This window comes from Eleutherodactylus coqui, chromosome 2 (genome assembly GCF_035609145.1).
Source record: "Eleutherodactylus coqui strain aEleCoq1 chromosome 2, aEleCoq1.hap1, whole genome shotgun sequence".
Classification (NCBI taxonomy): Eukaryota; Metazoa; Chordata; class Amphibia; order Anura; family Eleutherodactylidae; genus Eleutherodactylus; species Eleutherodactylus coqui.
Genome location: NC_089838.1, coordinates 342,500,780 through 342,514,728, shown reverse-complemented (window position 1 = coordinate 342,514,728; position 13,949 = coordinate 342,500,780). Strand labels below are relative to the sequence as shown.

Sequence of the window (13,949 nt, the reverse complement as noted above, 5' to 3'; positions counted from 1 at the left end):
CGATCATAAAAATTTAATGAAAGCTTTACAATATAGTCTGCGGACCCGAGAATGGCACCGATAAAAACTACAGTTCGCCACGCAAAAAACAAGCCCTCAGACGGCCGGGGCGACAGGAAAGTAAAAAGGTTTGGGCTTTTGAAAAGTGGAAATGAAAAACCCCCCAAAATTGTTGTGTCCTTATAGCCAAAATAGGCCATGTCCTCAAGGGGTTAAAGGATTACTAACCCCTCTTATGTCCGCACGGTGCACTAAAGCACCGCACCTCAGTACGGACGCAAGACGGTGTCCTAGTAAACCCGTAAACACACTCACAGTGATTGCAATGACAAATTATACCACTCCAGGCACAGATAGAAGGGAACCTGTCCCTTACTAATTGGGGAAAGTGGGGAAACCCCTGCCTAAGAGCAGGGTAGGTGCCCTAATAAGGACGGCCCCACCGTCGTCATCTCGGACCTGGCTATGCCTGATTATGAACCTGGAGAGATGCACCAACCACAGAACACAAAACTGTTCACACCTATACACAGAACAGGATGAATCATACTTCACATGTCTGGCCACCAGAACAGACCCAATGCACATGTCACTGTTCCCACTAACAGACCAAGTAATGCAAACCACACAGAACAGGAACCCCACTCAAAACTCTCATGCATAAAGGTAGTAAACAATATCTAGTCCAAGTGTGCTCACACCAAGGGGAAAGAGAGTCAGCCACCGTGCTGACATAAAGGGAACCGTGTCAAGAATCACCCATGTGACCATAAATGACATCAGACATCTGGAGGCTGCACCTGTCAAATGGAAAGGGAAAGGGGGTCCACATAAGATGCAGAGGAGGACAACAGGTGTCCAGACCGTCCTCAGGGAAGGAGAGAGACACTACAGACTAGCATGCATAACACTAGCTCTGAGTGGGAATATGATAGAATGAGTAAAATGACCGTCAACCTCTAACCAGAGGAGCTGGTATTCATGTGCAGCAGACCAGGGGGGTTGGCTGGCTGGAGAAACTTCACACTCAGCCAGCTTAATTATCCCACACCTGTGAAGGAGTGCTCCTGGAACTTCAAAGAACCACAGGTGCCAGCAGCACAACCTGACATCCCTCTCCTCTCCGTTACTACCTTTTCTCTGTTATGTGATCTCTCGTTTGTTACTATTTGTCTTCTCTTACTACAATTGATTTCTGTTACTGTCTTTTATTTCTGTTATTACCTCTTGCCTCTGCTACTACCTATGTTCTCCGTTACTTCCTCCACTATATGTTATTAGCTGTGCTTTCTATCACTACCCCACCTCTGTTTTTACCTCTCCACTTCTTTAGTACCTTTCACCAATGTAATTACCCATAGCCAGAAAGATGGTGATGCCTCATTACTCTTACTTTGTTTTCTTCTAGAGATCTGTCCTTGAAGATGTCTTCCAGTCACTCTGTCTTATGACCCCATCTTATATGGACAAAGTTTGTACCAAGAAAGTAGAGGCACCACACAGTCCACTTTGTTTCTGTTGACCTACCTATGGGCTTTACATCAGCATACCTCTGTCGGCCAAGACCTCATCCACCACTGACTTGAGTGAGGAAAGAGACCTTTCTTATTCTAAAGATAAGATGTGTACACTGACCTGGTAGCATTTCTATCCTGTACATACTGATCTGCTTTAGCATATACCAGTCCAACCACTGGTAACCCACCAACCCGTGATCTTTGATGTGGTCGAATTATGCTGGAGATTTTGTAGATGACTGTAGCCGATGGACCATTCTCCAGGGTCAGTTGTGCAATATCTTTAGATTATATTTTCTCTGTGTCCTTTGAGAAAAGGTTTGGGCACAGGAGATGCATGCCGAATAACGTCTTCGTATGGCCATGGTCTGCATTCATACTGGATCCATGTGAAACCTACATCTTCATAGGAGGAAGGAGTTTCCCCCACTACCTATGAAATGTAGGACGGAGCTTTGAAACGTTTGTAAACAGGTGTTCAGAATTGACTTTATGGATTGATTCCTGCTCGGGACAAGAACGGATCCTGCATGAACATCTCTGGACAGTCCTTGTAGAGAACGTGAGGTCAGTTTATTCAACTTGACCCACATGCAAGATCGGGAGACATGGCTGTGGGATGAACTTCCCGAAGTGAGACACCCTAAGGTAGGCTATAGAAAGCATGCAGTCATTTAAGGGGATCAGGTCTATCGTGCGCTTTGTTGGTACAAATACTGGGACACAGAAAGTAATGAAATTTGATTTTATTCACATTTCTCAATACAGTGATGGGCCGCCCTGCTTAGCATGCTTTCCACCAAATTCCCTTAGACGTGTAGAGGGATGTGCCTCCATTCCTCAAGCTTTAGATAGTGATGGGTGTGTTGGGCATGCACAGATATGGGGTTCTAGTTCATCCCAAAATTGGATGAAATCAAGACTTTGGGCTGGCCAATTAAGTGTACAGACGATTTGCTTCTCAAACCAAGCCTCAACACTGCATGCTGTAGGACATGGTGCTCGGTCATGTTGGCAGAGACACAAAGCTGTGCCAAAGTATTGCCACAAGGTAGGTAATACCACACTGTCTGAAATGTCTCTGTACCCAGAGGGTGCATTGAGGGTGGACTTTTACTAAACCAATGGCCCAACAGAAGATTCTCCTTCACAGTTGGAGCGATGCAGTCACATAGAAACCGCTCTCCAGCCAACCACCACACCCAAGTGCCGCCATCCGACTGGAAGAAAGTGGACTGTGATTCATCCACAACATTTGCTTCCACTCACTTACAGTCCGTCGCTCCGAGCCCCATTGCAGGCACCGCTGTGATGTTGTGTGCAGCCGCTGAGCCATGGTAACCCTTTACATACAGTAAGCTACAGAGGGTTCTGGTGCTAATGGATGTTCCAATGGCCTGTGAGACCCCCTGAGCGAGGGCAGACGATGTGTGTGATGTCTTTACAGCTCCTACAAGGCTTCATTGTGCACATTCTCTCAGTTTACGAGGTCTCCCTAAACGTGTGCTGCACCGCACACACCGGATGGCTTCCATCTCCCAATAACATGCCCCGTACTAATTGGCTGGTGACATCCCACCACCAGACCCTGTTGTCAGCTCTACACCTGGTGACATCCCACTGCCAGACCCCGTTGTCGGCTCTACACCTTGTAACATCTCCCCCACTAGACCCCATTATCAACTCTACACCTGGTGACATTCCACCACCAGACCCCGTTGTCAGCTCTACACCTGGTGACATCCCACTGCCAGACTCCGTTATTAGCTCTACACCTGGTGACATTCCACCACCAGACCGCGTTGTCAGCTCTACACCTGGTGACATCTCACCACCAGACCCCATTGTCAGCTCTACACCGGGTGGCATCCCCCTACCAGACCCCGTTGTCATCTCTACACCTGGTGACATCTCACCACCAGACCCCATTGTCAGCTCTACACCGGGTGGCATCCCCCTACCAGACCCCGTTGTCAGCTCTACACCTGGTGACATCTCACCACCAGACTCCTTTGTCAGCTCTACACCTGGTGACATCCCCCCACCAGACCCCATTGTTAGCTCTACACCTGGTGACATCCCACCACCAGACCCCGTTGTCAGCTCTACACCTGGTGACATCCCACTGCCAGACTCCGTTATCAGCTCTACACCTGGTGACATTCCACCACCAGACCCCGTTGTCTGCTCTACACCTGGTGACATTCCACCACCAGACCCCATTGTTAGCTCTACACCTTGTGACATCCCACCGCCAGACCCCGTTGTCGGCTCTACACCTTGTAACATCTCCCCCACTAGACCCCATTGTCAGCTCTACACCTGGTGACATTCCACCACCAGACCTCGTTGTCGGCTCTACACCTTGTAACATCTCCCCCACTAGACCCCATTGTCAGCTCTACACCTGGTGACATTCCACCACCAGACCCGGTTGTCTGCTCTATACCTGGTGACACATCCCACTGCCAGACTCCGTTATCAGCTCTACACTTGGTGACATTCCACCACCAGACCCCGTTGTCTGCTCTACACCTTGTGACATTCCACCACCAGACCCCTTTCTCAGCTCTACACCTGGTGACATCCCCCCACCAGACCCCTTTGTTAGCTCTACACCTGGTGACATCCCCCACCAGACCCGGTTGTCAGCTCTACACCTGGTTACATCCCCCACCAGACCCCATTGTTAGCTCTACACCTGGTGACATCCCACCGCCAGACCCCGTTGTCGGCTCTACACCTTGTAACATCTCCCCCACTAGACCCCATTGTCAGCTCTACACCTGGTGACATTCCACCACCAGACCCGGTTGTCTGCTCTATACCTGGTGACACATCCCACTGCCAGACTCCGTTATCAGCTCTACACTTGGTGACATTCCACCACCAGACCCCGTTGTCTGCTCTACACCTTGTGACATTCCACCACCAGACCCCTTTGTCAGCTCTACACCTGGTGACATCCCCCCACCAGACCCCATTGTTAGCTCTACACCTGGTGACATCCCCCACCAGACCCCGTTGTCAGCTCTACACCTGGTTACATCCCCCACCAGACCCCATTGTTAGCTCTACACCTGGTGACATTCCACCACCAGACCTCGTTGTCAGCTCTACACCTGGTGACATCCCACTGCCAGACTCCGTTATCAGCTCTACACCTGGTGAAATTCCACCACCAGACCCCGTTGTCTGCTCTACACCTGGTGACATTCCACCACCAGACCCCATTGTTAGCTCTACACCTGGTGACATCCCACCGCCAGACCCCGCTGTCGGCTCTACACCTTGTAACATCTCCCCCACTAGACCCCATTGTCAGCTCTACACCTGGTGGCATTCCACCACCAGACCCTGTTGTCTGCTCTACACCTTGTGACATTCCACCACCAGACCCCTTTGTCAGCTCTACACCTGGTGACATCCCCCCACCAGACCCCATTGTTAGCTCTACACCTGGTGACATCCCCCACCAGACCCCGTTGTCAGCTCTACACCTGGTTACATCCCCCCACCAGACCCCGTTGTCAGCTCTACACCTGTGTTCTCCTGTACATTATACCTAATGCTCACACATCACCTGACAGAACAGGTTTGGTGGAGGGCCAATACTTTTGTCAACATAGCGTACGTTTTCACGTGTTGATGTCCCGGCCATAGAAGCAGTCCATGGCATTTAGGATCAGCTGCATCAACATCAAATGCCCCTTTCCTAGAAGTTTTAGACATCTTTGATTTGTAGACAGCATGCTGACCTAAGTTTAGATGTGAAATGTCCCAGGTTAAAATCCCAAATAAGCCCAAAAAGGTCCACAACCAGGTCATTACACACTCCCTGTGACTTGAGGCCCATTTACACGCACAGACAATCTTTCAAACGATTGAAAGATTGACAGTTTTAGTGATTATTTTGCATAAAGTGTTAATGGACACTAATGTCCATTAACACTTTATTAGCTTCATTTGCATGTAAAAGGGACTCCAGAAGCTGTTTGCAGAGCAAGGCATGTGGTCTGAGCTCTGCACACAGCTCCATTTTTCTCGCATGGACTGTCGGCTGAATAAAATGTAATCTCTGACTCCCGTGCAGAACACAGCATGCAGTCTGTGTTATCTCTCTTAAGCTGAACAATGGATTTTAAGCTCACCTTAAAATCATGGTTCAGCTGAAGAGTGAACAATTGTAGCATTTACACTAAACAATTATCGCTCATATGCCATCATTTGAACGGATTTTGAGCGATAATCGTGGCGTGTAAATGGGCCTTTGGTCCTAGCTTTTTTTTATTAAAAAGAATTGAACTTCTCTCTTCTTTCATCATGCTGTTCTTATAGTGACTTCTTCATTGTTTCACATAGTCTCCACCCTCAGTGGGGTCTAAAGGTCAGTCTCCAGAAGATGACCCCCAGCTCCTCTGACACTGTGACATTTCTTGGGATCGAAAAGGCTGGAGCCATGAATCTGCTGTACAGGAAGAGTCGGGTGGAGTGGAGACAGAAGGAGGAGGAGCCTAAGAAAAGGTAAATACATAGTGTGGAGGGTGTGGGTGTGGGGACTTACGTCACCACGAGCCTTAGACTGGACAGATCTTCAGTAGACGAAAGGTCAGACATGTTGGATTCCTTCAGATATCCCTCATGCTTTAATGCATGGTTATAGATTTGCCACCTGAATTCGACAACCACAGTCCGGCAAACATCAAACAAGCCCACCGGGCTGCTATCTCGTCTCATCGAACTTCATATGGCTGTATTTGCATTATTTTATGTGTGTTTGTTTTGTAGCTCGGGAAAGGTTCGGGACATGGCTTCATTTCGTCGCCATTTCCGTATGGGTTTTATGACGATGCCAGCCTCTCAGGAGCGGGCGCCTCTCCCATGTGCCAGTGCCATGGCCCCCCGATCTCTTTCCTGTCACTCAGTGGGCAGTGCACCAGAGGATAGTGGAAATGAAGGAGGTCCTCCAGGGAGGAGACCCCCTGCCAAACCTAAGAGAAACCCGAGCACAAAACTCAGCCTTGGTGGAGAGGGAAGGACAGCAGAGGAACGTAGGATTAGGAAAGAAGGTAAGAACAAATGATGAAGCGCACCATGAGGTGCCAATTAGTGGTCTTGTTCTACATAGAGTCACAGTGTGGCATATCTTGTCTGGGCACCACAACGGTCATTCAACTTAAAGACTTGAGTCTTATATTTGTCTTACAGGGTCCCTAAAAAGTGCCTCTGACACTCGCCGGATGCCCCCACAGAAGCCACAACGCAGCCCCCATACGCATCTCTCTGCCTCTTTTGATGAGGCCTATGCGAACCGACCTGCCTCAACATCTGCCATTCTCACTTCCAGTACCCGTGCCTCTTCACCTTCCCTGGAAGAACCTGTGTACATTGAAATGGTAGGCAACGCGTCCCGAAGGCCTCCTCCTCCACCCACCCCAGCACCTCCAGAGGAGGAATCAGATGGTGAAGAAGAGGCAATTTATGAGGAAATGAAATATCCTCTTCATGAAGAGCATCCATCCCATCTGCGACATCCTCAGCGCCGGCGACTTCCACCACCTAGAACTCCGGAGGTTGACATCCCTCCACCTTTTCCTAACCTCCTACAACATCGACCTCCTCTTCTTGGGGCACCATCTGGAAAGGGCCAAAAAGTTACAAAGCCTTCACAAATGGCCTCATCATCTAAGCTGCCAGTCCCTCACAAGGAAATGCCAAGTGCAGCTTCCTCATCATCTGTTCACCTTCCTCCGTCTGGTCGTGCCCGTAGTCACTCAACACCATTGCCCCCACAGGCTTCCACCCAACGCAGACCGGAGTCTGAAACCCCAAGAGGGTCAACATGCTCACAGGAAAAAGGGGCATCAATGCTACCCATTCCCCATGGACATAATCGGGACAAAGCCCTTTCTTATACCATGGTGTATTCTTCTGTCAAGGTGACACATTCTCTCTTACCAGCCTCACAGGTTGAGGAAAAAACAGAGAGAGAGATCTCAGTCTTGGCTGGACTTATCTGCCCAGCATCCCGTGTGGCGGGCACACAACTCCCAAGTCGACCTCCTTCAGCACACCTCCATCAGGTCCAAGGGGAGCAGGCTTCTCCTGCCGTCTGGACCTACCCTACAGGCAAGAGACCACCAGCATACGAGACCAGCATAAAGGGCTCAAGAACACCAGTCGTTCAGGCTTCCGAAACTCGTGTAAGCAGTGCAGCAGGTGCAGCAGAGGAGGAGAGGCCGGGGTCTGTATGGGAAATACAGAGAAGGATGTCATGTGGGCGAAGGAGCCAACTTGGGGAACGTAAGTCAACCATCATGGCCTAGTCCTGCTGTCTATTGTCTGTGCCGAGACAAACTTGGCATTACCACCATATTGACACCTAGTGTAAGCATAATTTTCTGTCTCATCCCAGCATTGACCGATGTGCCCCGTGTTTGGAATGGGAATCCAGGAAGACCGGAGAAGACCAGTCATGGAACAGCTGTGTCTGGGATCCCTGTTCGGAGCCAACAAAGCTTGGACAGTGCACTTGCCCGTGGAGTGGCACGTACCGGTCTTCCAGTGCCATGTCAAACCTTTCCAGCATGCCATAGGAGTACAGGTACATGCCCAAACTCTGTAGAGACTAGAGTCAAGTTCAGGTTTATGCAGGCCTTGAGCAACAGAGTCTCAGTGGGCCCCTTTACAGTGTGTCATGACCCATGGGGCAGTAAATCTGCCCCAATGACCATATAAAGGCACATATCAGCTCTACACAGGTGCTTAGCAGACCATATAAATGGTTACAGTACCAGTGATCACAGGTGATGTCACCTCTGATTAGAGTCATTCACTTTCCCTTTTCTTCTGTATCTGGCCCAGACCCCCATGGTGACTTCTCCTGGGCACAACTTGTCTCTGTGGAATTCTTTGTCTCTTCGCTTTTCCGCTGTCCTCCCTGCGTTATCTACACCTTTACACAATCTCCCCTTCCATAGTACCCAAGGTAGTAATAATGACACCTGTGGTATCCTATCCCCATTTTGTGTCCCCTGCAGATCCCACACGGTAAGCGCTACTTATAATCACCCTTACACAGTAAAAGTGCCCCCGCTTAACAATAATGCCTTCTTTATATCCCCACTCAGTAATAATACCCACTTCTGCCTCCATTCAGTAATATTGCCCATTTTGTCCCCATTCATTAATAATGCCCCCTTCCAGAAATAATGTCTCTGTTTGCCCCCATTTAGAAGTAATGCCCCATTTTCAGACGTGATGCCCCCTTTCAGAAATCATGCGCCAATGTCCCATTGTATGTAGTTACACCTCCTCCTGTGTCGCTCTCCTCCAGCGCGCCGTCCAACGCTGCCATGTGACAATCACATGATCACACAGAGGCGGACGGCCGCCGGGGTGCAACGCAGCAGGTGAGTCGGATTGTTTTGATTTTTTAAATTCCACACACTTCAGCGGAGCCTGAAGGCCGTGCCGACCAGTAGCCCGGGGCGCCTCTGCACCAGCTCAAGTTTGCCAGTGAAGTATTTGACATCGGTTATATTGATGTTTATCAAACTATATACTATAGTTTTTTTGTTAAAATAGTTCTATATGCGTAGTGAAGGAGGCAGACTGTCACGCCAATCCATGGGCAGGACTATAGCGGGCGCCATGAGTACACAGTCATACCTTGTGCCAAGTCCAGGGGCAGCAGTATTGCGGGTGCCATGAGTACACAGTTATACCTGGTGCCAAGTCCACAGGCAGCACTATAGCGGGCACCATGAGTACACAGTTATACCTGGAGCCAAGTCCACGGGCAGCACTATAGCGGGTGCCATGAGTACACAGTTATACCTTGTGCCAAGTCCAGGGGCAGCACTATTGCGGGTGCCATGAGTACACAGTTATACCTGGTGCCAAGTCCACAGGCAGCACTATAGCGGGCACCATGAGTACACAGTTATACCTGGAGCCAAGTCCACGGGCAGCACTATAGCGGGCGCCATGAGTACACAGATATACCAGGAGCCAAGTCCACGGGCAGCACTATAGCGGGTGCCATAAGTACACAGTTATACCTGGTGCTAAGTCCACAGGCAGCACTGTAGCAAGCGCCGAGTACACAGTTATACCTGGTGCCAAGTCCACGGGCAGCACTATAGCGGGCGCCATGAGTACACAGTTATACCGAGTTCCAAGTCCACGGGCAGCACTATAGTGGGCGCCATGAGTACACAGTTATACCTGGTGCCAAGTGCATGGGCAGCACTATAGCTGGCGCCATGCGTACACAGCTATACCTGGTGCCAAGTCCACGGGCAGCACTATAGCGGGCGCCATGAGTACACAGTTATACCTTGTACCAAGTCCACGGGCAGCACTATAGCGGGCACCATGAGTACACAGTTTTACCTAGTGCCAAGTCCACGAGCAGCACTATAGCGGGCACCATGACTACACAGTTATACCTGGAGCCAAGTCCACGGGCAGCACTATAGCGGGCGCCATGAGTACACAGTTATACCTGGTGCCAAGTCCACGGGCAGCACTATAGCGGGCGCCATGAGTACACAGTTATACCTGGTGCCAAGTCCACGGGCAGCACTATAGCGGGCGCCATGAGTACACAGTTATACCGAGTTCCAAGTCCACGGGCAGCACTATAGCGGGCGCCATGAGTACACAGTTATACCTGGTGCCAAGTGCATGGGCAGCACTATAGCTGGCGCCATGCGTACACAGCTATACCTGGTGCCAAGTCCACGGGCAGCACTATAGCTGGCGCCATGCGTACACAGCTATACCTGGTGCCAAGTCCACGGGCAGCACTATAGCGGGCACCATGAGTACACAGTTATACCTTGTACCAAGTCCACGGGCAGCACTATAGCGGGCACCATGAGTACACAGTTATACCTCGTGCCAAGTCCACAGACAGCACTATAGCAGGCGCCATGAGTACACAGTGATACCTGGTGCCAAGTCCACGGACAGCACTATAGTGGGCACCATGAGTACACAGTTATACCTGGTGCCAAGTGCATGGGCAGCACTATAGCTGGCGCCATGCGTACACAGCTATACCTGGTGCCAAGTCCACGGGCAGCACTATGGCGGGCGCCATGCGTACACAGCTATACCTGGTGCCAAGTCCACGGGCAGCACTATAGCGGGCACCATGAGTACACAGTTATACCTTGTACCAAGTCCACGGGCAGCACTATAGCAGGCACCATGAGTACACAGTTATACCTCGTGCCAAGTCCACAGACAGCACTATAGCAGGCGCCATGAGTACACAGTGATACCTGGTGCCAAGTCCACGGGTAGCACTATAGTGGGCACCATGAGTACACAGTTATACCTGGTGCCAAGTCCATGGGCAGCACTATAGCAGGCGCCATAAGTACACAGTTATACCTGGTGCCAAGTCCACGGGCAGCACTATAGCGGGCGCCATGAGTACCTAGTTATACCTGGTGTCAAGTCCACAAGCAGCACTATAGCGGGCGCCATGAGTACACAGTGATACCTTGTGCCAAGTCCATGGGCAGCACTATAGCGGGCGCCATGAGTACACAGTTATACCTGGAGCGAAGTCCACGGGCAGCACTATAGCGGGCGCCATGAGTACACAGTTATACCTGGTGCCAAGTCCACCGGCAGCACTATAGCGGGTGCCATGCATACACAGTTATACCTGGAGCCAAGTCCACGAGCAGCACTATAGCGGGTGCCATGAGTACACAGTTATACCTGGTACCAAGTCCACGGACAGCACTATAGCGGGCGCCATGCTAGACAGGACTCACCTGACAAGTATACAGTTATACCTGGTGCCAAGTGCAATAATGCCAGAGTAGCTCGATGCCGGATCTGCAGAGCATCGCGTTCTTACATTTTACCCGGATTTTTGGACTCGGGCTCGTACATTAGTATAGTTGGTACTATAATACCTCATGACAACAAGTATAACTGATGCCAAATCATGGCAGGCCAGCCTGGCTCCTCTTGGTGTCTGGACTCTGCTGCCTCCTGGTGGTGATAGATGCAAGTGCATGGCTGATGACTGCATTTTCCTGTCTCCTTCCTGCAGATTTCGGAGGTGGCTATCGCCTGGGCCGCTCAGCCTCCACCTCTGGGGTGCGCCAGACATCCGCCCACAGGCAGAATCAGGTACTGTGCATCTTGTGCCCAGACACTGAAGCCTGCAAAGCATTAATGTATTGTGCACATCAGCTGACTACGCTGCAGAGCATTACTCTTGCATGCAGATCATGCACCTCTGTGCAGAGCATTGCTACTACATGCAGATGTGCCCAGCTCTCCATTGTGCAAAACTCATGACATCATTTTATCATTCTCTCTCTCTGCAGAGCATTATTCCCAAATGGAGTTCACCCATCTCTGCAGAGCATTACTGCTGCATTGTGATCATCTCCGCAGAGCTATTCGCCTCCATGCCGATTATTTTATACCGTTTTCTGACCTCATTTCCTTTAAGATCATCTTACTTCCTCCAGAGCAAAACTCATCCTCCATGTCTGCAGAGCCTTACTCTTACTTGCTGGTTTTCTCCATTCCCCATGTGTGCAGATGATCTCGCCTCTCTGTAGAGCATCATTTTTGCATGCCCATAATCTGAACTCCACACGGGTTCTTACTTCTTCCTGCAGAGCATCTCTCCATTCCTAAGAGCATTACTTCTGCATGCAGATTATCTCAGCTCTCTGCAGGCCGTTACACCTTTCCTGTTCTCATCCCCGCAGGACATTACTGCATGCTTGTCTGTTACTGGTCTGCAGAGCATTAATCCTGCATCCATGTCTACTGACCATCCTGCAGAGTATTTTTCCTGCATGCGTAGCAACTGACCACCCTGCAGACTATTACTCCTCCCGCATGCATATCAGCTCATTACCCATTGTTCCTGAACTTCCAACTCCTGATTTTCTCTCTCTCCTTCTGCCAGGCTGTTTTGTCCCCAACCCCAACAGTGCCCTCTGGTGGCCGGGAACGTGACGGGAAATTACAGGAGGTGATTGAGAGGAAGAGATTTCTGTGCCACGAGATCAAGTCGCGGCAGCCAAGGGCAGAAAGGGGGCTCTGCAAGCAGGAAAGCCTGCCCATTCTGCCCAGCTGGAGGCGAGGGTCCGAAGTTCGGAAGGGGGGGACTCCACCTTGCCATCGGCAACAGGCTGTGTTGTGGGACACTGCCATCTGAGAATCCTCACCCCCTTTCTGTACCCAGGGACGCTGGCCGAAACCCTGCGGTGGAGGTGGGCACGAGAGGAAGTCTGTGGGGGCAAAAGGGGAAAATCTGCAGATATGGAAACGGCAATCATCTGCAGCAAAGAGCAGAGAAATGTTTTACACTGGAGGAGCTGGGGGCAAAGATGATGAGGGTGATAGTCCAGAGCTGGGGTCCTCTCGCTTCGTGGCCGTAGCAATGGCTGTTGGGTTGTACTTGAGGTTCCACCTGTGAGAAGGAGCCCCCCGAGCGTTGGGTCACTCCAGGCAGTAGTGGCATCCGCCAGCGAGGTCAAGGGCTAACCAGACAGAACCACGCACAGGGAGCGGCGCCAATCACACGACCCGCAGGCGACAGCGGGCAAATCACCCGAAATAAGAATCGGCAAATCCATGCAACTAGTCAGCTGCTGTCCTACAGGCTGCAGGGCCACGGGGCCCTCTAACCTATAGGAGCCACCAGTAATGGCAGTACTAATGCTGTACCGCCCTCAGTCACCAATAAACAGACGAGCCGAGATGGCGGATCTCATGATCCCAATGGGCAGGTGACACCACAGGGAGGGCATACTTCAGGTGGCATCACCCCTTTAAGGCTTCTTTGAACTTGGTGCTTCGGCTTCATTGATGGTCGCTATGAGATTCAGTTGACGCCATTAACGACCAGTTCATTCCAGCAGTGAAGCATGGGTGACCGTGCCTCCAGCCTGACATACACATTAGATCATTGGAGGTCAAAACGTCTGCGGCGGTCCCTGTGGGGGCGGGATAAGCCTGGCTCCATTTATCACAATAAGGCTAGTGAGGGCCAACTTGGCTAATGCCCCTCCAAGGCTCCACCAACAGGGAACCACCAAAAATATGGCTTTGCCCCAATAACAGGTACAAGATTCACCTTCGCCCCTCGTCCTCCCACATCCAGGGCTTCCTTGTCATACTGGATACGACATCTTGGGCTTGTGGTGGTGCGATGGTCGTAATGGTACATTGGTGCTGAGGTGTCACATGATGTCACCAAACTCCAAAGACCTCTAGAAGCTCGATGTAAATCAGCAATGATCCCCCCCCCCCCCCATGAAAATAGTGGAATCTCCCCAAAGGAATCTAATGTGTATGGGTGTCTTAAAGGGGTGGTCTGCTTACCGGATAACCCCACCCCCAAAGGGCTTCCTGCATTAAAATAATAAACTAAAGTAT

At 50.7% G+C, this 13,949-nt stretch overlaps 1 protein-coding gene across 1 annotated transcript; it reads left to right on the top strand.

Annotated features, from left to right (window-relative positions):
- Window positions 1–1,831: 1,831 nt before the first annotated feature.
- NYAP1 (neuronal tyrosine phosphorylated phosphoinositide-3-kinase adaptor 1) lies at window positions 1,832–13,711 on the top strand. Its single transcript, XM_066590113.1, has 7 exons — window positions 1,832–2,165; window positions 5,880–6,041; window positions 6,306–6,586; window positions 6,726–7,820; window positions 7,933–8,121; window positions 11,599–11,678; window positions 12,475–13,711. Exons 2-7 carry the CDS (start codon window positions 5,920–5,922, stop codon window positions 12,724–12,726), a joined length of 2,019 nt encoding a protein of 672 aa, XP_066446210.1. The 5' UTR covers window positions 1,832–2,165; window positions 5,880–5,919; the 3' UTR covers window positions 12,727–13,711.
- Window positions 13,712–13,949: the final 238 nt, after the last annotated feature.

Excerpts from the sequence above, each read along its gene's own strand:
- NYAP1 (XM_066590113.1), top strand. The coding sequence starts at position 5,920 with ATGACCCCCAGCTCCTCTGACACTGTGACATTTCTTGGGATCGAAAAG. Across the intron at positions 6,042-6,305 it reads GAGGAGGAGCCTAAGAAAAG|CTCGGGAAAGGTTCGGGACA; the intron begins GTAAATACATAG and ends TTTGTTTTGTAG. Across the intron at positions 7,821-7,932 it reads AAGGAGCCAACTTGGGGAAC|CATTGACCGATGTGCCCCGT; the intron begins GTAAGTCAACCA and ends GTCTCATCCCAG.